We start from the raw sequence: 25,028 nt of genomic DNA, 5'->3' as shown, positions 1-25,028 counted from the left end.
ACACGTGCCTCCATTTGTCATTTTTCCCCATTTCCCCTCTTTTTCCCCCCTTTTTTTTTTTCTATTTCCCCCCTTTTCCCCCCCATTTCCCCCTTTTTTAGCTTTTTTTCCCCCAATAAAACGTTGTTTTCGCCCTCGAACGCTACAAAACCCCAGTTTGCAAAGCTCCGGCTACCTTCCCGGGGGGAGGGAAGGCGCTCCCTGCACCAGCAGGTGGGTTGTTTTTTTTTTTTTGGGGGGGGAGGGGAAATTTAACGCAATTATTTAACCCAATTATTTAAAAACAAAGAGAAGGGGTAGGGGAAATTTAACACAATTATTTAAAAAAAAAAAGAACAGGCTGAACTTTGTATTCCAAAAGTACCAGAGTGTATATTTGATATCCACATGCAAAAAAAAAAAAAAAAATTTAAAAAAGGTGACGATTTGAGGCGTAATTCATGTCCGTCCTACCCTTAAATAAGGAAACGTACAAAGGTGGCTAACGGTTGTGCAAAATATTAATTTGCTAAAATATTTTACATAATCAGTACATGTCAATGTAGAAATCGGTAAAAAAAAAAAAAACAAAACAAACACAACCCCGAAAAACAACAACAACAACAACAACAACAAAAACAACCCGGCTGGTTCGTAGGAATTTTGTCACATTTTAGTAACAGGATTTTTTGCTGTCCCAGGGTGGGAATCCTCGCTGACGAGGGGAGCCAGGCGCCGTCCTGCCGTTCGTCCCCCTTTTCCCCCGTCGTAAGGCAAAGACGACCCTGAAAAACACGCTGAGATACAAAAAAAAAAAAAAAAAAAGGATGTAAACTCATAATTTATCGTCAAAACCAAACCCAAAACCCCGGCGTAACAAAAGCGGAGACGGAGGTTTTATGCAAGAGGTTCTTAGGTGGGTTTTTTTGTTGTTGTTAAAACAGACGGTGCGAAGGCTGAAGGCGCAGCGGCTTCAGGGTTCACCCGCTTTTGGCTTCTGGTTGGTTTATACAACGGTTTGATAATACATTTGGAATCGGTTGGGAATGCAAACGAGAACGGCACGCTACTTCCCAGGGAAGGAAAAGAAAAACACCAAAAACAAGGGGTGGGGGTGGGGGGGGTCGACGTTGTGCAATTTGCTGCCCCAATTTTCAGCGGCAGTAGTCCCTGCATTTGCTGTGTTTCAAAAACGTGGATCTTCAGAAACACATAAAGGAGGAAAAAAGAAGGCAAAAGTTGGCAGACATCCAGCATCTCGTTTCGTGTGATTTTTTTTTTTTTGTTGTTTTCCTTTTTTTCTTTCTTTGTTAAACAATGCGGATGACAATTTCATGATTAAAAAAATGCTTTTCGTTTGTTTCTCTCTCTCTCTTAAATAAATACATCGTATCTTGACGCCTGATCTGATCAATCGTGGCGGTCGATAACGGCTCCGCGGCGCTCCCGAGGTTTCAAGAGTCCTCCTCTCCTCACGGCGTTTCGAAGCCCGCCACGCGGTATCCCGTTTGGTTGGTTATCACGCTGCCGTTCTGCCCCTGCGGCGGCTGCACGCCGTAGCTGGCACCCATCCATGCTGCCGAGGACTGCGTCTGGCTGTCGGAGGAGAGGGCAGAAACAGTTCGTTAGGCAAATGAGTTGGTTAACGAGGGTTTAACGGAGAAGGGGGGGTCGCCTGAGCTGGGTGCTGTCGGCACAGGGCCGTCCTGGATCCGAACGTTCCCCAGAACGTCCCGGTGGCTTTTAGAGCGCTGCAGTTTTGGAGCATCACCTCCCCCAGGGGGAAAACCCGTTCCCAAAAAGCCCAAATACTCACTTAAAGCCCTGCTGGTTCCACGCTTGCCCGTACATCCCGTAGGCGGGGACCTGCCAGCCGTTGGGCACGTACTGACCGATCTGGGCGCTGCCGTACCACTGCCCCCACTGCCCGTAGGCCGGCGGGTAGCTGATCTGGTTCTGCGAGGGCAAAGAACCGGCTGTCACGTGGCGCCCGAAAAAGCGGCCATTTCTGTCAACTTTTCTGTCAACTCGTGAATCGCGCCCTCCCCGTGCCGCCGCAGAGTCGCAAATTGGCCACAACGGGGCCAAAACGGCCACGCAGGCGTTTGGTTGGGGACCCCTTTGGAGTTAGCGAGCGTTTAATTACTGGAGCGCCTCGTTACCGTCCCCCCAGGGCCACCGTCATCTCAAAAATACCCACAGAAATCCAGGGAAACGGAGCGGCGGCTCCAGCCCCCTGCGCCAGAAAGGACGCGCCATGGACCAAGTGGTATTTTGCGACCCTTCTCTGGAATTTTACATCGCACAAGAGTCCAAGGCACTTAAAATCTTCAATTCTACTTCACAGAAATACGCTCTGATGAAATAAGCCGTGCCACGCGCTGCGCCAAGCCTCTAAGCAGCAGGTGCGCAGATTTCACGGCCGCTTAAGGGGTTTCTAGCGAAGACTAATTAGCAGAGAAGCTCCAACCTGCTGGACCGGGCTGATCATGTCCGGTGTCTCCTTGCCCCAGTAGCACTTCACCACGTGTCCTTCGATAGTCGTCCCGTTGACGGACACAATAGCGTGTGCGGCACTCTCGTGGGAATTAAACCTGTGGAAATACAAGCGGGGCCGATAGGAACAACTCGCTGGGCCAGAAGTAACCCCGAGAGCCCCCGCCAGCTCAGCACCAGTCGGGGCTCTGTCGGAACACCTGCCCCACTGTGGAGACTCCCTCTCATCAGCCCCACCGCGGGTGGCAGGGACCCCCAGGCTACGGTTGCTTTCCCCCTCTGTCATCAGTCTCCCTAAACAAATCGGAAAATTCAGTGGCAAGGAGAGCGGATATGTTTACGACGTGTTTTTTATTATCTGGAGCCTCATCAACAAAGCGATGAGGATGCTTCTTCTGGGCCACACTCTCCAAGCCGACCATCTGCCTCGGGAACTCCGCTGTGAATCACCCCAGAGGAGCAGACGGAGATCTCTCGCGATGAAGGGCCCTGCGCCTGGTTTGACTGGGTTAAGGGGTTTTTCCTTCTTGTGCCCTAACTCCCTCCTCGGAGCGAGCTGTTGCCAGAGAAAGCTGCTGTAAAGCACGCTCTCCGCTCCGGCACGCGCCCACCCGTACCAAAAACCCGCGGAAACCAGCGTTCCTCTTAATTCCACCGACAGGCAACCCGCAGGCCAGCCTACCGTACAAAGGAGTAGCCTTTATCTGGGAAGACTCGAACTTCCATTATCTGCCCGAAGGGAGAAAAGGTCTGGCGCATGAGCTGTTCTGCAGCGGGAAGAGACAGAGCGGCAAAATGAGGCGACCGCGGCGTTACTCAGAGAGACGCGTTATTCGGAGAGACGCCACGGCACTGCGGAGCCACGGTACCTGTCAGTCCCGAAGTCACCCCTCCGCAGTACACGGTGCAGTTGCTGGGGCTGGACTGATTGACCACATCGTCGTAAGACAGTTGTTTGGCGTTGGCTGGAAAAAAAAAAACCAACAAAAAAACCCCCAACATATTTTTACAGAGCTTTTCAGTGGATGGGACACACGTCATGTGGCAATTTAATCCTGCCTGGCACGAGACGCCGAGCGCAAGCTGCAAACACCTATCAGGTAGGTCTGATCGACCTATTTTAGAATCCCCCCGATGGAAATGCTTTCTTTGACGTGGTCTCACAACAGAAAGCCCTAAAAGCGAGGAAGCAAAGTTAAAAACGACTTTTTCTGTCCGGCTGTCCGGAGGGAAAGCGAGCTTCTGGCTTAAGAGTGTGCAGAAGGCAAAAAATCCTCCCCCTGCAGTGGTGCCACAGCTAAGGAAGCTGCTTTGCTCGGGTCTGAGCCCCTTTCCGCACCCGCATTCCCTTCTCCCACCACCTCCGAGGCTCGCAGCTTGCCCTGTCGTGCACGGCAGGAGGTTTGCAAAGCTTTGCCGATAACCCAGAACCTACATTCGTATGTACTCTTTGGAGCCGGAGGTTTTCTCGTCGCCCAGTTCGTTCTGATTTGCCTTCCACCAAGCCACTGGCCGCCCATCTGCTGGATAGCGTTCTCTGCGTCCTGCCCGCGAGAGGGGGAGAGAAGAAAACCCCACCGTCGGCATCGCATCCTTCCGAGGCAGAGCCAAATGAATGACACCGCCACGCTCCCACCCCGCCTGACCCTTGCAGCGCGCCGTAAAAAATCCTACTTCAAAAGCAGCTGATTTAGGGAGGACGAAGGACGCTCACTGGGCGCACCCAAGACCCTCCCGCTATACGCCAGAGCTCCCATCGCTCTGCCACGGCTGCACATCGCTCGTCCGGGTGTCACTTGCCACGTGCGTTAGATAGAAACGCTAAAGCAACGGCAGAGCGTCTCGATAAATACGAGAGAAAAGATTCCCCCTCGACAGGGAAAGCAAAGCCGGGCAGAGATCGGGACTGATGATGCTGAAAAGTCATCGTCTGCTTTGCACGGGGTGCTCGAGCCGGCGCTGCAGCTTACCCATTTATTGAAGAAGGAAACGAAGCCGTATCCTTTAGATTTGCCCGTCGCCATGTCCTTAACCACACGCGCGTCTCTAAAAAAGCAGAATCGAGAGGCACCTCAGTGCCTTCGAAAGGCGACCCGACCACAACGACAACTCGAGTCACGCGTTTACAGCTTATTTTTTCACGTTTCACCTTTACTAACGTCAACTGTTTATATTGCACCAGCAACACAGTCAAAGCAAAAGGCTTCTCTTCTACACAGAACTTTACTAACGCTCTGCCAGGTAGTAGCAAAATTAAAACTTAATTGTGTAAACATGCAAATCAATAGCTTCTCTAACAAACGTATGTACTATACAGTTGGCTCCCGCTTCAAAATGCTTTTACAGGCTGTTAAAGACACAAAGCATGGTCAAAGCAGCTATTCAAAAGAATCACTTAAGGCACCGAGCTGACTAACATTAGCTGAATGGCTCTCTTTAACCATGCAATTTTTAAACTCGCTATTTGCCAACACATTCTACCTACTCATTCAAAATATTAAATAGAAAAAATGAAAAAAAAAAGATAGGAATTAAAAGGCATACGTCGCCTGTTAACTGAATTCTTTAATTTTCTCAGGTCAATTCGTTACCCCCTTTTTGGACTGTGGGCAGCTGTAAATTTTGAGAGATTGACATGTTCAGAAATTATTGAAGAAAATAAAACACCGAAACATTCATGTCTTAAACTACATATTACACATTTATACTGCATTTGTACAACAGCAATCATACAGCACTGATTGGAAACTACAAGATATTAAAAAAAAAAAAAAAGGCAAAAAAAATTATAGAATTTATAAAAGTAAATAAGAAAACTACAACGTTTGTCCACTGTGAACTGTAGCTTGTAGTTAGCCATGGCAATTCTGTCCATTCTTCAGAGCCACTCTGCAAAATAACCAGAGCCCTATTATTTGAGATTGAGTTAAAAAAGAGAACCCAGCTACAAGAGCTAAACCCCACTCGTGGAACACCACTCTACAGCGCTTCTCAGGCAATTTGTGAACGAGTTCGCCGAGGAGCGAGCCACCCTCTCCTCCCCTCCTTCGCCCCACACGTACAGGCATTAAATGAACAGCAATGACAACATAAAACCAGTCAGAAAGTCATGCAACGTAACTTACGGCTGTATAAAATAACAGGGTTCAGAGGAACTAGCGTTAACATGTGCACAACATTTAGCATTCCCAGACTGGCGAGAAAAGTCACAATGAAGAGAAGGTTCGTTACGCTCGGGTGTTTCTTTTTTAAGCCTCACAGTAACGGCAAATGCATCGTGAGTCTCATTCTGGTACCCGCAGCGCTGTTGCCGAAGGCCCGAGGAAAACACCTCTCCCAAAGCTACGGCAGAAATGTTTCTTTCTTTCCTCTTTGTGAGACATCCCCCCACCTCCTCCTCCCCCCTTTTTCTTGCCCCCTTGCTGGGTTAGGTCCGAATTTGGGTGGTGTGTTACAAATTGCCTGAGAAGAGCCACTTTGTTAAGCTTAGATAGGTTTGCTCTGAAGAGCCTATGGGGAGGGAAGGGAGAGGGGAACTCATCTCTACTTACCCTCAACCGAAAACTTTGAAAATAAAGACTTAAGAACAGGTGAAAACATGCGTACAGCAAGCATAAAAGGAAACCACAATGAAAAGTGTGCTTTTACAGTGATTAAAAAAAATCCAGATGCACAGAATTACCAAAATTTCTTATGCGCTAATCATGCAGTAGGTCAACCTCGGTGTCATTTAAAAAAAAAAAAAAAAAAGTTCAGTTTAGCACCAATAAAGACAATATTAAAAAAAAAAAGTATCAGGAAATATTCCATTTGCACCACATTTCCAGAAGCCAGTCACTGATGAAGAACAGGTAAAATCAAGTAACTTCATTCAACCGCTTAAGAGACAGTAGTAATACTTTTCCAGGTTTAAATTTAAACGAGCAGAAAATTCTAGGTCCCTTTGGCTTTATTTAACCCCTCGCTTTTGGAACAAGAGTTTGAAAGAGTCATTACAGGGACAATTCTTAATCAACTGCTTTTGTGGGAGGAAAAGAACTGGAGTTTCATTCTGAACAGTCAGCGTGAGCCAGGGCAAACCGGGAATTTTCCACGGGTCAGCTCTCTAGCCATGCACTGAGTACCCCAAAAGCCAGAGCATCGCTCCCCTCTCCCCGTCACCACCGCCACCACCACGCAGCAACGGCTCAGCACCCAGAAAGCTCTTCTAGGAAAGAGGGGACAATGGGCACAGCCCCAGAAATGCGGACCGCAGACCGGTGCTCGCTGTGATTTTGTGCTTCCCCAGCTGACGTTCAGGCGTTACTTTTTGCTTCAGGCTCAGGGTTGATTTTTTTTGGGGGGTGGGGGGTGTCATCTGTTAAAGGTGGGCTGTCCACTCAACTGTCACCTAATGTTGAGTTAGGGGAAATTGCCTTTCACAGCTCCACCGCAGCGCCACCAACGCAGCCGTCTACTCCTGCCTCCCTCTCGCACTCATTCCAGCTTTAGAGCCCCTCGTCCCTTCCACCCGGACCGCACCGGGCCAGGGGATAAACGGCCTCTCCTTAGGAGCCCGACCCTCTGCGTTTCCTGGGTGGCAGTTATAAAAGATGCAGTCAAGCATTACAGTCATCTGAAGCAAGTCACATTCAGATCACATTTGGTGGGTTTTTTTCTTTTTTTAAACCTTATCATAAAAGGAAATCAAGCTGGCATTGAGAGAGTAATACACTGGACTCTGAGAGGGGAAAAAAAAAACAACAAAAAACAAACTTACTTCAATTAAACGCTTCACTACACAACACTCCAAAGCACTCTATGTTCTCTTACATCACCATCAAGAAACTTCAATGTCCAGTACAGACAACACTACAAGGAAAATTAATGGTTTACATTGGGAGGATGGAGTGAACGAACCGCTCCTTACTCTGCTACACCCTGAATAGCACAAGCTAGGAGGCAGAGGAGCCCTGCGAGCACTGCTCCCCGTTTGTAACGCGGTCGCTTGTTACACCGTCGCTCTGCACCGCTGGGATGAGCAAAACTCCTTGACCCGAGACACCCCGCGGGTTTGGGCAAGCCCTTTGGGTCAAGGGCTGACGCTGACCCAGCACCAAACGCTTCGAGGCCACTCTAGCTGCAGCCTCTGGGTGCCCCACCGAGTCTTGTGCTATAAGAAAAGGTGCATTTCACGGGACATGGGAATTTAACTGAAAAAAAAAAAAAAAAGAAAACAACCAACCAAACAAAAAAAGACACTGGCTACCAGTGGCCGGCACGTCCCGGCTAACAAAAAATCCAAAGCCTCGCAAAACGTGAACGTGCCAACGGACTCAGTCACAACCTGTGCAGCGTGACGTCGATCCGCTCGCTGAGTGGGCCAGGGAAATGCAAACCCCGGGTTTAGGAGTCAATTTGTGCCGGCGTCGCTTTGCCAAATGAGGCAAGGACGATAAAGCCAAAGCGAGTGGGCTGCAACTTTTCTAGGAAAGCAGAACAAAGTACTGCAGAGGAACTGGGTTATGCATCCCTGCTCAAAGCCTGGCCGTTCGGACTCGAGTCGCTGTATCAACAGATGAATTCCTGCACCGCCACAACTCTCTGTTTTTTACTTACTGAAACATAAGGCTCCTCCGTTTAGGAGAGATAACTTTTAGGTCATTCGCCCTGAGAAATTACTTACGATATTCTTCCAAATGGTGCAAAAGCGGCTTTTATATCTTCAGTTGTAATTTCTGGACTGAGGTCTCCGACAAAGACATGGAAATGGTCTTTTTGGGGGGGGAAAAAAAAAAAAAAAAAAAGGGATTTTAATGTTTGAAGACGACCCCTGAACACGCGCACACAGAGCACGGCCATCTCACAGAGTACAGCTTTCCAGCTACTATTAAAAACTACGAGAAGACTAGAGCTCACTACGAAACAGGCTTTACTGCTGTTCTTAGCAGATCCTTTGCTTGGCAGCGCTACAAAGTCAGTGATTTTAAGGATACTACAGCGGTGCACGGCATTGACGTTTGGTATTTTAGAAAATGCTTTTAAGACCTGCCAGCGTTTACTGTACGAAGTCTTAAACTAGTTCCTTAAGGTGCCAAGACTACATGAAACCCTCTCTCTTGGTAGGCTACTCTCTGGGAAGCTTTGACACAGCAGGCGATCGCTGCTGTTCAAAAATGTCAAGAAATGTAGGGTGACGCTCACGCTAGAGCAGGGCACGTTTCGAACCGAGCCACAGCGTCCGGCTTAACCCCATAGCTCGTGAAGAAGAAAGCAGAGAAATACCTTGCACTGCCACAGTTTGCCGTTAAAAAGGCTTTGAGCTCGCAAAACCCAACCGTTTTGGTTGCCCAGCCAACACACGGCGTGAATCCACGTGAACTCAAGTGCGCGTGAATCCACGTGCAAGTGAACTAAGACTGAAAGTAAGAGAACGGGAAGAGTCAGCCCTTCGGTTGACATCAGAGCCACTAAACACCGGCACCAAAGAGAAACAAAAGCATCCTGGATCTAAGGAATTTGCCGCTACAGTCAGACACTGCCAGACGTACCGCCCCAGCGCTGTGCTGCAGCGCGTACGGAGCTCTGGGGGATGCTCGGGTGCAGAAATTCAGAGCTTGCTGAGAGCAGCAGCAATCCGTGGGCTCGCCACGAAGTCCCGTTTTGGAAACGGTCTGGGTGCTCCCAGGGAGCCTGTCTGTGGGAGCGCAGACCGCAGGCTCACAGGGAGCCGGCTATTCTGCCCCCACAGCAGGGGGCAAGGGGTGCAGGGGATTTTTTTATTTTTTTTTTTTTACAATTGTGCTCGGAACAGTTAGCGCCAGAGCTAAACGGTGGATGCTAGATCATTTTGTGATGCTACAGGGAAGCAAAAGGGAAGTCTTTCTGTAGAAAAATAAATTCACAATGAACAAAAAAAACCCCATACATAGCTTCGGGTGGTTAGTGAATACCCTGGAGAGATTTCATTTTATGTTTAAGAAGATACAATTACCTTGTGAACGCTGTGTGTTGACAACGGTACTACCTGATGACAAAGATTAGATTTGTTCTTAAGTTTATTAACACAAACACATGACATAATATCTTAGGATTACGATCAAAACATTACTGCGTATAATTGTACGATGCTTACTGTTTATGTTTAAAAACTAACTGTAGAAATCAAACACGTACTCAAAGTGTAAGCGACACTTACTGCTGGTATCTTTCTTCTGGCTGCTGGGGGTCGTCGCCCAGTTCACTTTGACCTCCTGCAAACGTCAGTCGCTCATGTTAGATCGAGCAAATCCCAGCTAAGCTCCGGGCCCTCCGGCACCGAGTTCTGACGCTACGGGGGCATCAGACGCGTGAGTCTGGGGCAAATGCTCCAGTTTAAGGAGAGGGTTCATCCTTCCAAACGGCGTTGCATGGGTTAAGAGCAAAGATGGGCAAACAGACCTGGTCTGGGGATTCGGTTTGGTCGGGTGGGCTCTTGGGCAGGGGTGGGGAGAGAGGAACGTTACCCTGATAAGGTCAGCAGGGTTAAAATACTTGTTCTGCCCGCTGTCTCTGAGCCCTCCCAGTTCTACATTCCCACCTCCCTCCGCATTCTTCCCACAACAGCCTAAAGAGCTTTCCCTCTTCACTGTGCAAACAAAGCGGCTAACGTTTGCGGCGCATCCACTTGGTCTCAAGTGATGCTGCACCCGCACCACCTGAGAGAGCCTGTTTTTCCAACTCCAACTCACCCTGTAGACACGACAGCTTACCTTACCCATTATCTTCCGGCCATTCATAGCAGCCAGCGCTGCAGCCGCGTGCCGGTGCTCATAGAACTCCACAAAACAGTACGGATCGTTTCCAGCTGTCTGATAAAAGAAATAAGCAAAGGATGACTGACACAAACCCCTGCAAACCACACTCTCGCTCTTCTGCTCGGCTCCTTACTCGTAACATCTAAACGTCTCGGAACGGACAGGATTTTTTATTCTACGTGGGGACCATGGTCAATGCACTCAATGACGCTCCAGGAGGTTTCAGTTCTGCTTTAGAAAGGTGAAAGTGTGGCAAAGAACTTTTCAGACCTCATCTACGACACCCATGTATGCTAAGCTGTTCTCTTCCTCTCGCGACATCCCCCCCATCCTTAAATTTCATGTCGGATACAAGCTAGAAATGATGCCAAAAGTACACGACTGCCATCTCCAGCCTTACTACATCCCTTTCATGCGGTCGCGCCGTATTTCAAGGGGAATTCTTAAACACGCCAGTATGGCCCAAAGCAGTTAGCTACAAGAAATGTGAAAATCATTAGGTGGAGGCTCTTACATCCATTATCATTTTGCAGTTTTTGCAGGGTCCGATCTGGCTGAACAGCTGGAGGATTAGAGCTTCGGTCACATCTCTTGACAGGTTCCCCACGTATCTATAGGATCAAATACACACAGTTAGAAGCCATCCCAATGCTTCTGCTCAGCGGTAGCAGAGCAAACACAGCCCAAAGTTGTTCCCCAAACACTCAAACCCCCCCCCAGGTCAGGACGACAAAACAAAGCACGTGGCAGGATTGTATCCTGGCAAGTCACAGCAGGCAGTCAAGTCACGGCACCTGTCCTCAGTCCCACTCACGGTCCGCGTTTCTGGAATCGCGCCCTGGTTCAAAGCGGAACGGAAAAGCCAAATACAGACAACTCGACCTGCCAAACTGGTCATCCCCTATAGAAACAGCGGTTCCAGTAACGGCACGTGGCCACCGTTCACCGAGCACCGTTTCCCTCGCTGCCCGAGAGGCTCGGCCTGGTGTTTAGCCAGCACGTTACACAACATTCAGTCAATGCCTTTTTAAAAAAAGGACTCATCGTTCGAAAGCATTAGATCTGCCTGAAACGACCGAGGGCAAACGTGCTCAAGTGCAGGCACTGCCCGCTCCTCCTCCACGTGAAAGATCAGCCTCCTCAAGCACCAACAGAACCCAAAGGCCTGCTCTGATTTGGGATTTCGGCACGCTCAGCAACAAGGATCATCCTTGGTCCACAGGTGGGTTGTGTTGTTGTTCTTGTTCAGCCCAAGTCACGGGATTTTTAAAAAAAGCACACAGAGAAACCTCAGCTCCAAAGGTGTGGCAGCACCTTTCCACAGAGGAACGTTATGTGGCAAACCGCGGCCTCCGCAACGAGACCTCGGCCAAGTCACGCCGCTGAAACCACGTCAATAAAACCACAATCTTCCCTGCCTGGGTGCAAGAGTCGCAAAGATGTTGTAAGAAAACAACGAGGCAGCAAAACGAGGATTTCTCACCCTCCTTCTGTTGACACAAGGCTGCGAACAGCCCTCCCGGAGAGATGGATACGCTCCAGCGTTTGGTTTAGCACAGGAGAGAACGGGGGAACCAGACACACAGCCTCTGTTTTGCTGTCAGCAATGACCCCGCAAGCTCTGTATTAATAACTTGAGCAACTATTTTAGGTCGGAGTCAGAATTGTACTCCTTTTTAAAACAAACACACGAATCAAACGGTCACGGGTATCCTCTCGCTCAACAAAACTGACAAGGTTTTCTTAAGCAGAGGAGGAGATAGCACGCTTCATTAAGGCAATTAACTTTGTGCTCAATAACACCCAGGCATTCTCCCCGGTTCAAGCCAGAGCCATAGCTAGCAAGGCTTCTTTTTTTATCTCTCTTGTTAAAAAAATATTATTGCAGTTTGGATAATGAGTAAGCCAAGGCACTAAAGTGATGAGGCTCGCAGGTGACCTCCTAGGTCTAAGTTTATTAACAGTTTATTTGCGACTGACAGTTTCCTAGATAGGGTGCCTGCACCTTGACCTTTGCACGCACGCTGGATTTTCACCCCGATAATCAGACAGGCATCTCCTGAGGCATTCCCTACCTTTACACTGGATCTAGCCGGAAAAAGCAGGATTCACAAGTAAAGTGACCTCTGACAGCCCCACGGTGCTGTCAGACATGGTCAAGACATCCCCTAACAGCCAGGCAAGCAGTACCGCCACGCAGAGCCAGAGCGTTCTGCAAAACACTAAAAAACAGGAGGGAGAAACAGCTATATTCGAGCTGTTTGACCATCCGAATCTTTCCGGGGAGCTTCGCCGCAGCTCCCGGTCTGTGGCCGACACACCGGCAGGGTCCAGCACCCCCAGACCTTGTCCCAGACCAGCTATAACCATGTGCCGAAGTGACCCTGCCAAGCAGGGCCACCTAACACAGGAGGAGACCTCTCCTGAGTGGCAGTTTTGCTTCCTGCACCCTTCCCATCCCTCTCTTTCCTGCTAATTGGAGTCTCATTAATGAGTCAGTCGACGTTTCTTTGCAGACGAAGGACTACGCTCTACGAGGCAAACGATGCAGACAGCTCCATTTATTCACTGCAGACATCAGTGTACGGCTTCTGGAAAAACGATGCCAAACTATCGGGTGTTGGCTCTTGGGCATCTTTTTAGCTGTACAAGGTAAATTAGAAGTACGTGTATTCCACAAGCATCTACGTGAAAAACATGAAAAATACAAAACAAGAGGTCTTTGTGAATTCAAACACACTGTCTGCCTTGTAACCGCTCTGCAAATTTATAATCTCTGCCGCTGAAGAGTGGCTTTCAAGGAAGGTAATGGGCCACGTGAAAATGAGCTGCCTATCCAGGAAATCATTTACATAAGTAATACAGCTCCTAACACGCTTCGGAACGCCAAGGCTCTAACAGCTCCCTTCAAAGAAACAGGTTACATGGAAATGGCAAAACCAAGAAGTTACTTCCCACGTCTGGAATCCATTCCAGAAAGACGACTTAAAACATGCTAAAAGGAACTAACGGAAAAGGCACGCGGGTCGCAGACCACCTCGGTGGCCCCTCACGACGCAGCCACCGAGGAGGCAGCCCCGTAATCTGCACCCAGATGGGGTTTCTGTAGCACTACCTACAGAAATCCTTGGGCGAGCAAATATTTAACACAGACTTCAGGCCCCAGCTGGAAAGAGATTACTTTCAGCTGCGCAAGATGCTCATTGTAAACCCAATCTGTGAAATTCTGCTCGTGGCACCATCCTCCAGATGACTTGAGAAAGTCACTCGGAGCTCTTCAAAGACACTTGGTGCGTCGCTCAACGCTCTCGGTTCTGCAGCACAGAAACCCGGCGCGACCAGCCGCACGTGCTCAGGGACAGGTAATTCATTCCCTCGAGGGGACGCCCCGTACGGCCGAGACCACCAGACCCCAAGCCAAAACTTTGTTGGGAGTGGGTGGGGGAAAACATTTTTCTAAATAAACAGGCCAATATGCCAACAGGTCTGACCATGTTTGCAGATGCCGAGAATAGTTCCAAAAACGCACGTGCCAGAAAGACAACGGGATTGTACGTACACACTCAAGGAGGCGGACAGAGTGTTTACCACTCGGGAAAGCCTGGACCAGAGGAGCTGGCAAAAGTCACGTAGGAGTTTTGTTTTCCTGCAGTTGCTCAGCCAAGTCATTTATCAAACCTTGGGGTAAGTGCAGCCACTGTCCAAGGGCAAAATTTTCCCTTCACCTTGGAAAGATTCCCTCTCCCTTCCGTCTCTCCTCCCCTCAATGCCTGCACTGAAACAGAGCTCGCAGCTTACGCTGGGGTGGAAGAGAAAGAGTGGAGTCTGTGATTTCCCCGATCCAGAGGAGGGAAATCACTCCAGATAACGCCTGCTGGAGAACAGGACAGGAACGCACAGGCTCCCCCGCGCCTTTCAAGCACGGCCAGCTGCAGGAGCAAGAGCCGACCCAAAGTCCAAATCCCTCTTGACAGCCACCGGGAAAGTTGCTGGTAATTAAAGGAACCCCACTTACGATTTTTAACGAGGCGAGGAGCTGCCCTGCAGCTACGATTAGTTCTTTGGGAAATAAAGAGGCTCGCGGTGTGCTTTGAACACTTGGACAAGTGGCGATTTCACGGGCAACGCCCCCCCCCCCTTTATTTCTATCGAGCTGCTACAAGGCAGCGGGGCACCAGCCCGCCCCACCCCACCCCCCGAGCTGACGGAGCCAACACAACCCCCAGATGGGACAATCCAGCCGGATGCTTGCGAAAATGGGCAGGGGGTCGGGGGGGCAACATTGCCCTGGCCCCTGCCCTCCAGAACCAAGCTGGGGGGCACATCGCCCCAACGCTCCACAGGGCTGAGCTGGGGGGCACCCAGGGGTGAGCTGGAGGGGACACATCGCCCCGACACTCCACAGGGCCGAGCTGGGGGGCACATCACCCCGGCCCCTTCCCACCAGAACCGAGCTGGGGGGCACATGGCCCCGGCCCCTGCCCTCCAGGGCTGAGCTGGGGGGCACATGGCCCTGACACTCCACAGGGCCGAGCTGGGGGGCACATGGCCCCGGCCCCTGCCCTCCAGGGCTGAGCTGGGGGGCACATGGCCCTGACACTCCACAGGGCCGAGCTGGGGGGCACATGGCCCCGGCCCCTGCCCTCCAGGGCCGAGCTGGGGGGCACATCACCCCAGCCCCGGCCCCTTCCCACCAGAACCGAGCTGGAGGGGACACATCGCCCTGACACTCCAGAACCGAGCTGGGGGGGCACAGCGCCCCGGGCCCGGCCCTCCAGGACCGAGCTGAAGAGGCCCGGGGGACGCCCCCAGCGTGGAGGGTTGGGCCGGTGGCCCCCGCCGGGCTCAGGCGGGGGCGGGGGCCGGGGTCGCCCCCTCCGGCTCTCCGGGGCCGCCCTGAGGGGAGCGGGCAGCCGCCAGCGCGGCCCGGCGGGCGGCTGAGGGGCCGGGGCAGCCGCCGCTGCGGTTGGCGGGGCCCGATCGCGCCGGCCGGGCCCGCGGGCCCGTCCGTGAGGGGAGCCCGGGCCGCCCCTCCCCGCGGAGCCGGGAACAATAGGCGGTCTCGCCCCCTCCCCACTCACAGGGTCTTGGGCATTTCATCCTCCATGGCGCCGCCGCCGCCCCCGCCCGCCCCGGCTCTTCGCGCCGAGCCGGCCCCGCGGCCCCGTCAGCGGCTGGGCAGCCCGAGCGCCGCCGGCCCCGCCGAGCCCGAGCGGCGGACAATACCCCCGCCGGTCCTCGCAAGATGGCGGGTGGCGGGCGAAGGGGCCCGGCCGGCCGAGGGGGGCGGCACCGCGCATGCGCGCCCACGGGGCGACTTCCCGCCCGCCGCCGCTCCCGCGCATGCGCCCCGCGCTGGGCACCGGCTCGGGCTCCGGCTCCGCCGCGGCACCGGGGTGCGGGCCCCTGGCGTTTCCTCACCCTTGCGGGCGGGGAAATAAATAAATAAATAAGTAAATAAATAAAGAAAGAAAGAAAGAAATATAATTAAAAAGCAAAGTGAGAAAAAGGTATGCGCCGCCCGGGAATCGAACCCGGGTCGCAAGAATGGGAATCTTGCATGATACCACTACACCAGCGGCGCGGCTGACAGCTCTGCCGCCGCCCGGCCCCATGACCCGGCGCTCCCGGCCCGGCCCCGTGGCGGGCAGCAGCTGACGGGGCGGTCCCGGCGGTGCAGCCAGCGCCATGCCGGCCCTGCGCCTGCTCCTGCTCCTGGCCGCCCTCTGCCCGCCCGCCCCCGGCCGTCCGCCGCAGCGCGACCCCCCCAGGAACATCGGTAGGGCGGGGGGGGGGCGGGGGGGAGCCGGGGGGGGAGGGAGGCCGGGGGCGGTTTGGGGGGGGGGCTCCGGGGGTCCGTGCGGGGAGGGGCGTGCGGAGCCGGGGGCCTGTCCGTGTGGGGCGGGGGGATCCAGGGCGGGGGGGGGGGGGGGGGGGGGGAGCCAGGGGAGCCGTGTGGGGAGGGGCGGGGGTCGCCGGGGGGCTGTCCGTGTGGGGCGGGGGGCTCCCGGGCGGGTCCGTGTGGGCGGGGGTCGCGTGTGACTGCGGGGCGGGGTGGGGTGTGTGTCAGTGTGGGAGGGGGGATCCAGGGCGGCGGGGGGGGTGTGTGGGGAGGGGTCGTAAGGGGGGTGTCAGTATGGGACGGGGGGCTCCGGGGTGGGGGTCCCGGGGAAGGATCCCGGCGCAGATGCCGGTGCCCGTGCCCCAGCCGTGGTGGGCTCCCGGGCGGGGGTCCCGAGGCAGTGTCCCGGGGCAGGGTGGGGGTCCCGGGACAGGGTCCCGGGGCGGGGCGAGGGTCGCGGGGCGTGGCCGGGGGTCCCGGGGCAGGGTCCCGGTGCTGATGCCGGTTCCCCTGCTGGGGCGGGGGTCCCGGGGCAGGGTCCCGGTGCTGATGCCGGTTCCCCTGCTGGGGCGGGGGTCCCGGGGCAGGGTCCCGGTGCTGATGCCGGTTCCCCTGCTGGGGCGGGGGTCCCGGGGCGGGGTCCCCGTGCTGATGCCGGTTCCCCTGCTGGGGCGGGGGTCCCGGGGCGGGGTCCCGGTGCTGATGCCGGTTCCCCTGCTGGGGCGGGGGTCCCGGGGCGGGGGTCCCGGTGCTGATGTCAGTTCCTCAGCCGGGATGGGCGCCGGGGTGGGGGTCCCGGGGCAGGGTCCCGGTGCTGATGCCGGTTCCCCAGCCGTGGTGGGCGCCGGGGTGGGGGTCCCGGGCATAGTGGGGGTCCCGGGGCAGGGTCCCGGGGCGGGGCGAGGGTCGCGGGGCGTGGCCGGGGGTCCCGGGGCAGGGTCCCGGTGCTGATGCCGGTTCCCCTGCTGGGGCGGGGGTCCCGGGGCAGGGTCCCGGTGCTGATGCCGGTTCCCCTGCTGGGGCGGGGGTCCCGGGGCGGGGTCCCGGTGCTGATGCCGGTTCCCCAGCCGTGGTGGGCGCCGGGGTGGGGGTCCCGGGCGTAGTGGGGGTCCCGGGGCAGGGTCCCGGGGCGGGGCGAGGGTCGCGGGGCGTGGCCGGGGGTCCCGGGGCAGGGTCCCGGTGCTGATGCCGGTTCCCCTGCTGGGGCGGGGGTCCCGGGGCAGGGTCCCGGTGCTGATGCCGGTTCCCCTGCTGGGGCGGGGGTCCCGGGGCGGGGTCCCGGTGCTGATGCCGGTTCCCCAGCCGTGGTGGGCGCCGGGGTGGGGGGCGCGGCCGCTGCCCACTTCCTCCGGCAGCGCTTCGGGCGCGGCGCGCGGCTGGCGGTGCTGGAGCGCGCGGCGCCGGGCGGGCGCGTGGCCACGGTGCGGCTGGAGGGCGCCGGGTACGAGGCGGGGGGCGCCGTCCTGCACCCCCTCAACCTGCACATGAAGCGCTTCGTCAGCGACCTGGGTGAGCGGGGACACCCCCCCACCCCCACCCCCCCATACACCACCCCCCCCCGGGGGGGGGGCGTCCCGCAGAGAGTGAGCCCCCCTCCCCTCCCTCCCCGGTGTCACCCCCCCCATCCTGCCCCGGGGGCTCCCCGCAAATCCCCCCCGTGTCCTTCCCCAGTGTCTCCCCCCAAATCCTGCCCCAGTGTCTCCCCCCAAATCCTCCCCCAAATCCTCCCCAATATCTCCCCCCAAATCATGTCCCAATATCCCCCAATCCATCCCAGTGTTGTCCCCCAATATCCCCCAATCCTCCCCGATGTCTCCCCCAAATCGTCCCCCAATATCCCCCCAAATCCTTCCTCAATGTCTCCCCCCAATCCTCCCCAATATCCCCCCCAAACCCTTCCCCAATGTCTCCCCTATAACTCCCCCCAAATCGTCCCCACTATCCCCCAATCCTCCCCAATGTCTCCCCAAAATCGTCCCCCAATATCCCCCCAAATCCTTCCCCAGTCTCCCCCCAACATCCCCCCAAATCCTTCCCCAGTCTCCCCCCATTATCCCCCAATCCTCCCCAATGTCTCCCCAAAATCGTCCCCCAACATCCCCCCAAATCCTTCCCCAATGTCTCCCCCCAATACCCCCCAATCCTCCCCAATATCCCCCCAAAATCCTTCCCCAATGTCTCCCCCTATAACTCCCCCAAATCATCCCCCGCTATCCCCTAATCCTTCCCAATGTCTCCACCAAAATCATCCCCCAGTGTCTCCCCCAAATCCCCCTCAATGTCTCCCCCCAAATCATCTCCCAGTATCCCCCCAATCTTTCCCAATGGCTCCCCCCAATATCCCCCCCAATCCTTCCCCAATGTTTTCCCCTAAATCCTTCCCCAGTGTCTCCCCCCAAATCCTCCCCAATATCCCCCCCAAATCCTCCCCCAATATGAGCCCCCACATCCACCCCTTTATCCTTCCCCAGCATCCCCCCCCCCCAAATCCCCCCAGCCCAAGCAAACACCCCACCCCCGGGTGATGCAGGAACCCCATCAGAAGGGTCCAAAGGTCCCTGCAATTAGCCAGGGCTAATTAACCCCCTCCCACCCCTTGGGGTGCAATTCCCAAGGGCTCCCCCTTACCTGAGGGGGGCTAGCTTGGGGGGGTCAAAACCCCGACGGGGGGGGGGGGGGGGGCAAAACATCGGGGGGGTGGTGGGCAAAACCTGGACGGGTGGGTCAAAACCTGGATGTGGGGGGGAAACCTCGATGGGGGGGTGAAAACCTCGACGGAGGAGGGGGTGAAAACCTCGACGGGGTGGGGGGGGCAAAAGCTCAACGGAGGGGGGGGTCAAAACCACGACAGGGGAGGGGGCAAAAGCTCCATGGGGGGGTGTCAAAACCTCGGCGGGGTGAAAATCGCAGGCGTCAAGCTCTCCCTTTGATGAAATTCCCTTTTCCCCCCGTTTTTCCCTGCAGGGCTCTCGGCCGCCCCGGCGCGGGGGGGGCTGATGGGCATTTACGACGGGGAGGGGATGGTGTTCGAGGAGAGCAGCTGGTACCCCCTGACCCTGCTGCGGCTGCTCTGGCGCTACGGGCTCGGCCCCCTGCGCGCCCACCTCTGGGTGGAGGGCATCCTCGACAGCTTCATGCGGTACGGCAGGACCCTCGCCGGGATGGGGCGGCGGGAGGGGGGGGAAAGGTGGGAAACCCCCTGCGGGGCTGGTAGGAGAAAAATAATGGGGGAAGGCATCCCGTCGCCCTTGGTGGTGGCTGCCCTCGCTCTGCTGCTCGGTGGTTTTATATGGGAAAGAGACGCGGGTGTGGAGAGAGAGAGACGCGGGTGCGGAGAGGGAGAGACGCGGGTGCGGAGAGGGAGAGATGCGGGTGCGAAGAGGGAGAGACGCGGGTGCGGAGAGGGAGAGACGCGGGTGCGAAGAGGGAGAGACGCGGGTGCGGAGAGGGAGAGACGCGGGTGCGAAGAGGGAGAGACGCGGGTGCGAAGAGGGAGAGACGCGGGTGCGAAGAGGGAGAGACGCGGGTGCGGAAAGAGAGAGACGCGGGTGCGGAAAGAGAGAGACGCGGGTGCGGAAAGGGAGAGACGCGGGTGCGGAGAGAGAGAGACGCGGGTGCGAAGAGGGAGAGACGCGGGTGCGAAGAGGGAGAGACGCGGGTGCGGAGAGGGAGAGACGCGGGTGCGGAAAGGGAGAGACGCGGGTGCGGAGAGGGAGAGACGCGGGTGCGAAGAGGGAGAGACGCGGGTGCGAAGAGGGAGAGACGCGGGTGCGAAGAGGGAGAGACGCGGGTGCGGAGAGAGAGAGACGCGGGTGCGGAGAGAGAGATGTGGATGCGGAGAGAGAGACGTGGATGCGGAAAGGGAGAGACGCGGGTGCGGGGAAAGGGAGAGACGCGGGTGCGGAGAGAGAGACGCGGGTGCGGGAAGGGAGAGACGCGGGTGCGGAGAGGGAGAGACGCGGGTGCGGAGAGGGAGAGACGCGGGTGCGGAGAGAGAGAGACGCAGGTGCGAGGAAAGGGAGAGACGCAGGTGCGAGGAAAGGGAGAGACGCGGGTGCGGAGAGAGAGACGCGGGTGCGGAGAGAGAGACGCGGGTGCGGAGAGGGAGAGACGCGGGTGCGGAGAGGGAGAGACCCGGGTGCGGAGAGGGAGAGACGCGGGTGCGGAGAGGGAGAGACGCGGGTGCGGAGAGAGAGAGACGCGGGTGCGGAGAGAGACAGACACGGGTGCGGAGAGAGAGAGACGCGGGTGCGGAGAGGGAGAGACGCGGGTGCGGAGAGGGAGAGACGCGGGTGCGAAGAGGGAGAGACGCGGGTGCGGAAAGGGAGAGACGCGGGTGCGGAAAGGGAGAGACGCGGGTGCGGAGAGAGACAGACGCGGGTGCGGAGAGAGACAGACGCGGGTGCGGAGAGAGACAGACACGGGTGCGGAGAGAGAGACGCGGGTGCGGAAAGGGAGAGATGCGGGTGCGGGGAAAGGGAGAGACGCGGGTGCGGAGAGAGAGACGCGGGTGCGGGAAGGGAGAGACACGGGTGCGGAAAGGGAGAGACGCGGGTGCGGAAAGGGAGAGACGCGGGTGCGGAGAGAGAGAGACGCGGGTGCGGAGAGAGAGAGACGCGGGTGCGAAGAGGGAGAGACGCGGGTGCGAAGAGGGAGAGACGCGGGTGCGGAAAGGGAGAGACGCGGGTGCGGAGAGAGAGAGACGCGGGTGCGGAAAGGGAGGGACGCGGGTGCGGAGAGAGAGACGCGGGTGCGGAGAGAGATGCAGGTACGTGCCATCGCCTTCGAGCAGCGAGCCCAGGAGGCTGCGCTGGGAGCAGGGATCAGGTGTGGGATGCGCCATTGGTCTGTGCTATGGAAAATTAAATCCCAACTGCGCCCAAAAGTGCTTTTCTTTGGAAAACCGGGTACATGAAGAAGGGGACCAGGCCTACCCAGGCAGGTGCCGCTTGCCTGGCAGGAGGCGGCTCCCGGGACCCGTGCGGCGAGACCGGCCACAGCTTCCCGGGATGAAGGAGATACCGACCGGTGGCCAAACGCCTGTTCCTTATCTCCGGTTAAGGATCTACCGCTACCAGATGCACGAGTTCGCCTTCAGCAGCACCGAGCACCTGCTGCGCGCCCTGGGCGGCAGCGCCTTCACCCGCCTGCTGAACCAGACCACGGAGGAAGCCCTGCGGAACGCCGGCTTCTCCCAGCGGTTCATCAACGAGGTGGTGGGTCCGGTGATGAGAGTCAACTACGGGCAAGGTGTCAACATCAACGCTTTTGTAGGTGAGCCTCGTAGGTGCGCCCCCCGTTGCGGCCGTCCCGACATCGCGCTCATCCCGGGGACCTCGTGCTCGTCCCCAGGGACCTTGTGCTCGTCCCCAGGGATCTTGTGCTTGTCACAGGACCTTGTGCTCGTCCAGGGACCTCGTGCTTGTCTGGGGTCCTTGTGCTCGTCCCAGGGACCTCGTGGCCATCCTAGGATCTCGTGCTCATCCCTGGGGACCTTGCGGCCATCCCAGAACCTCAGGCTCATCCCAGAACCTCGTGCTCGTCCCAGGGACTTTGTCCCCGCGACCTTGTGCTCATCCCCAGGGACGTCATGCTCGTCCAGGGATCTCATGCTCATCCCTGAGGACCTCATGCTTGTCTGGGGTCCGTGTGCTCATCCCGGGGACCTCATGCTTGTCCCAGAACCTCGTGCTTATCCTGAGACCTTGTGGCCATCCTAGGACCTTGTGCTCATCCCTGGGGACTTTGTGGCCATCCCAGGACCTCATACTCATCCCAGGGACCTCCCCCTCGTCCCTGGGGACCTCACGCTCATCCCAGGACCTCACACTTGTCCCCGGGGTCCTCGTGCTCATCCCCGGTGCAGCGGCAGCTCCCACCCTGGGACAACCGCCTTGCTCCCACAAATTGTTGGCTGATGCCACCTGCTTAGCCCTGGCTTCAGCGAGCTCTGTGCCCCCAGGGGGGTGGGTTTTCCCCCTCATTTCCCACTTTTTGTTTCCTGCGCTCCCCTAAAAACCCCTCTGACGAGCATCGTTTCCTCGTAGGTGCCGTTTCTCTGGCGGGGGCAGAATCAGGCCTTTGGTCGGTAAAAGGGGGGAACAACCTTGTCTGCTCCGGGCTCATCTCCGCCTCCAAAGCCGAAGTTATTCCCGGCACGGTTTTGTCTATAGAGCCAAAAACCAGACTCGGACCCAGGGGTGAGTGGGGTTCGGTGTCCCCGCGGTGGGGCGGGGAGTGACCGTGGTCTCCCATCACCGCTCGGTTGCAGCCCTTGGCGGACCGAAGCTGCCCAGCCGGGGGCTTCCTTGGTCATTTTAAGATGAAAACCGGGCTCTGCGCAACGCTCAAAACCTCCGCCGAGCTGGCGGTAGGTTATGAAGCCAGATGAGCTCGCAGCGAGGCGTAATTAGCCAAAAGGGGATGGTATTTTGAAAGCTCGGTGTTCATTAGCGGGACAAACGGGAGCGGGATGTCCCGCTCCATGGGATGACTGAGCTTTCCTCGCCAGGGGACCCGGTGACGCTCTACCAGGTGACTTACAACACGACGTTGGGGCTCACGGGGGACACGTACGACATCGTCGTCATCGCCGCTCCGCTGGGCCGCCAAATGGCCAACATCACCTTCAAGAACTTTGACCCTCCTATCCCGGAGTTCCCAAATCCTTACCACCAGACCGTCGCCACGTTCGTGCACGGACGATTAAACACCTCCTTCTTTGGCTACCAGGACCCAGACTCTTTTCATTTGGGTGCCATCTTCACCATGGACAACCCCAAGCTCTTCATCAACAGCCTGGGAGTGGTGTCTCCCGTGGGCAACGCGGGCAACGAGGAAAAGCTTCCCACCCAGCTGGCTGTCTGGAAGGTGTTCTCCAAGGAGGTCCTCACCAAAGAGCAGCTCAACTTGCTTTTCTCCTCCTACGACTCCATCAAAGTGAAGAAATGGTTGGCATACCCCCGCTACAGCCCCCCCGAAAAATGTCCACCCATCATCTTGCACGACAACCTCTACTACTTGAATGGCATCGAGCGGGCGGCCAGCGCCATGGAGATGAGCGCCATCGCCGCCAAAAACGCCGCCCTGCTCGCTTATCACCGCTGGTACGGGAACACCCACAAGATCGACCAGGAGGATTTGCACGACAAGTTGAAAACGGAGCTGTGAGCCCCGCGCAGCTGACGGCCAACTGCTCGCTGCGACCTCTGGAGATACTCATCGCCTACTCTTTAGCCACTACGACAGGTAACGGGCGAGGAACGCCTTGCTTGGCCCCCAAGAGGAGACCACCAGTCGACTCCAGACCGGAGCACCAGCCGAGAGGCAGATTTCCCAAGCCAGCTGGCTCTTCCTCAAGGGAACTCCTGGATCTACCCCTCGGTGACATCGAAGCAGCGGTTTGCAACACTGCAGTGACCCCAGCAGTGCCCTTGGTGGGATGGAGCCCGCCACGCTCAGGATCCGCATCACTGTGATGAACCCTCTTCCCCTCTCCGCGTGCGCTTTGGGCAGGGAATATCGACGTCTGGACTGTGAATCTCTCCGCCTCGTTGATTTTCTGAAGGGTGGCTCGAGTGCCTCGATGTGGGATGAGTGGGAATAGGGGCTGCGTTCTTCATTTGCTTCCCAAACAAGTGCTTACGGGTAGGGGGACGGGGATGGGTGTGCTGGGAGCACGGGTAAGCGAGCGAGAGCACCGGTGTCCTTCGCTCTGTCGGGGTTTGGAAACATTAATAATTTCGATGCCCTGACCCTCCAGCCGGGCACCGCTGGGTTTGAGTAGGTAAAATCCTTTTTCATGACAATAATCCATGTCCCTCGACTGCATCTAATAACACTGCAATACCTCAACCCTGTCGGAATGTTGCCGTTAACGAATAAAATTAACGCACTGTTTGGCAAGCGCACCGGTGCCAGTGCCGGGAGACAGCGTTTGGATGTGTTTGCGTCGCTTTGGGGCTCAACCACCCGGTGGATCCCGTAATCCAGCCACATCCTCGCCGTGCCACCACGCTATCAGCTAAAGGTGGTGTTGCTACTCCCAGTCCACGTTATCCCAACGGAATGGTTTCCATCCCAGCGGAGTGGCCGCTGCAGGGCAACCTTCGCGCCAGCTCAGCATCCTCCAGCGCCCACCTCCTTGCTGTGGTGGCAGATTTTCCCACAAAACCTGAGCTGGCTTTCCGTGGCACCTTACTCACAGGTCTCACTTACTCGCAGGAGCAAACAAAGGCAGCTGGTTTCTACCCGGCTCCCATTTAGGAGAAAGAGCCAAAAGCTTCTTCAAGTGCAGCTCAGCCCCTGCAGGCTTTGGCTCCTGCATCACAGCTCTGTGATGCGGAAATAAAAGTAAAAAAAAAAAAACCAAAACACACCCCCCCCCCCCCCCCATTATTTAAAAAAAACCACAAGTTTTCCTGCTTGAGGACACAGCCCTAATTCTAATCAATCTTGCACCTCTTGCTCCATTTCCCGCTGCACCCTAACAGGGTTTAACATCACACCGGGGATGCACATCATCAAACTGCCCCCCCGGGATGCCCCCCTCTCCCACAGGGGGCTGGAGGGGGCATCCCACCGAGGCTGAGGATTCCCCAAACCTTTGCTGGCCACGACTCTTTACTTTCTTGGTTTGTTCAGTCATCGCAGCTTGTATCACCTCCACATCTCACACGCAGGAATCCCGTCTCCTGTCACCCCGTCCTTTAACAAAGCAGCAAACATCCCTCTCCGTGAGATTCTACTATTTTCGGATTTATGATGTTCATTTCTATCACCACGCCCTGCGTTTTGCTCCAGACCCCACTCTCCTTAATCTCCCTGTTGTACCTTAATCGCTTCTGCTGTGATGTTCCCCCTTTTCCTTGATTAAAAGCAGCGTTAATAACGTTCTTACACGCAGGCGGAGCAGTTTTAAAGGTTTTACTCCCGAT

At 56.3% G+C, this 25,028-nt stretch overlaps 2 protein-coding genes and 1 non-coding gene across 8 annotated transcripts; 1 reads left to right on the top strand and 2 right to left on the bottom strand.

Annotated features, from left to right (window-relative positions):
* Positions 1-482: 482 nt before the first annotated feature.
* Positions 483-15,531, bottom strand: TIA1 (TIA1 cytotoxic granule associated RNA binding protein). 6 transcript variants are annotated; one of them, XM_055696171.1, is made up of 13 exons: positions 15,332-15,529; positions 10,765-10,861; positions 10,206-10,304; positions 9,653-9,707; positions 9,449-9,481; positions 8,141-8,228; positions 4,446-4,521; positions 3,911-4,019; positions 3,345-3,440; positions 3,158-3,242; positions 2,450-2,573; positions 1,796-1,935; positions 483-1,575 (listed from the first exon to the last, which is right to left on the bottom strand). In XM_055696171.1, exons 1-13 carry the CDS (start codon positions 15,355-15,357, stop codon positions 1,452-1,454), a joined length of 1,152 nt encoding a protein of 383 aa, XP_055552146.1. In that variant the 5' UTR covers positions 15,358-15,529; the 3' UTR covers positions 483-1,451. The 6 variants fall into 6 exon arrangements, with proteins under 6 accessions (XP_055552146.1, XP_055552147.1, XP_055552149.1 ...); XM_055696172.1 differs by lacking the exon at positions 9,449-9,481; XM_055696174.1 differs by lacking the exon at positions 15,332-15,529 and having other exon boundaries at positions 10,211-10,304; positions 10,765-10,787.
* A 232-nt stretch (positions 15,532-15,763) lies between these two features.
* On the bottom strand, positions 15,764-15,834 carry TRNAG-CCC (transfer RNA glycine (anticodon CCC)). The gene has a single exon. It is a non-coding gene; the product is annotated as a tRNA-Gly (tRNA).
* A 4-nt stretch (positions 15,835-15,838) lies between these two features.
* On the top strand, positions 15,839-23,997 carry PCYOX1 (prenylcysteine oxidase 1). The gene is made up of 6 exons (XM_055696363.1): positions 15,839-16,029; positions 17,395-17,601; positions 19,057-19,231; positions 21,155-21,366; positions 22,140-22,292; positions 22,604-23,997. The coding sequence occupies exons 1-6, from the start codon at positions 15,939-15,941 to the stop codon at positions 23,260-23,262; spliced, it is 1,497 nt and encodes a 498-aa protein (XP_055552338.1). The 5' UTR covers positions 15,839-15,938; the 3' UTR covers positions 23,263-23,997.
* Positions 23,998-25,028: the final 1,031 nt, after the last annotated feature.

Source organism: Falco cherrug, chromosome 18 (genome assembly GCF_023634085.1).
Source record: "Falco cherrug isolate bFalChe1 chromosome 18, bFalChe1.pri, whole genome shotgun sequence".
In the NCBI taxonomy this organism is placed as follows: Eukaryota; Metazoa; Chordata; class Aves; order Falconiformes; family Falconidae; genus Falco; species Falco cherrug.
This window is presented reverse-complemented; position numbering and strand designations above follow the sequence as displayed.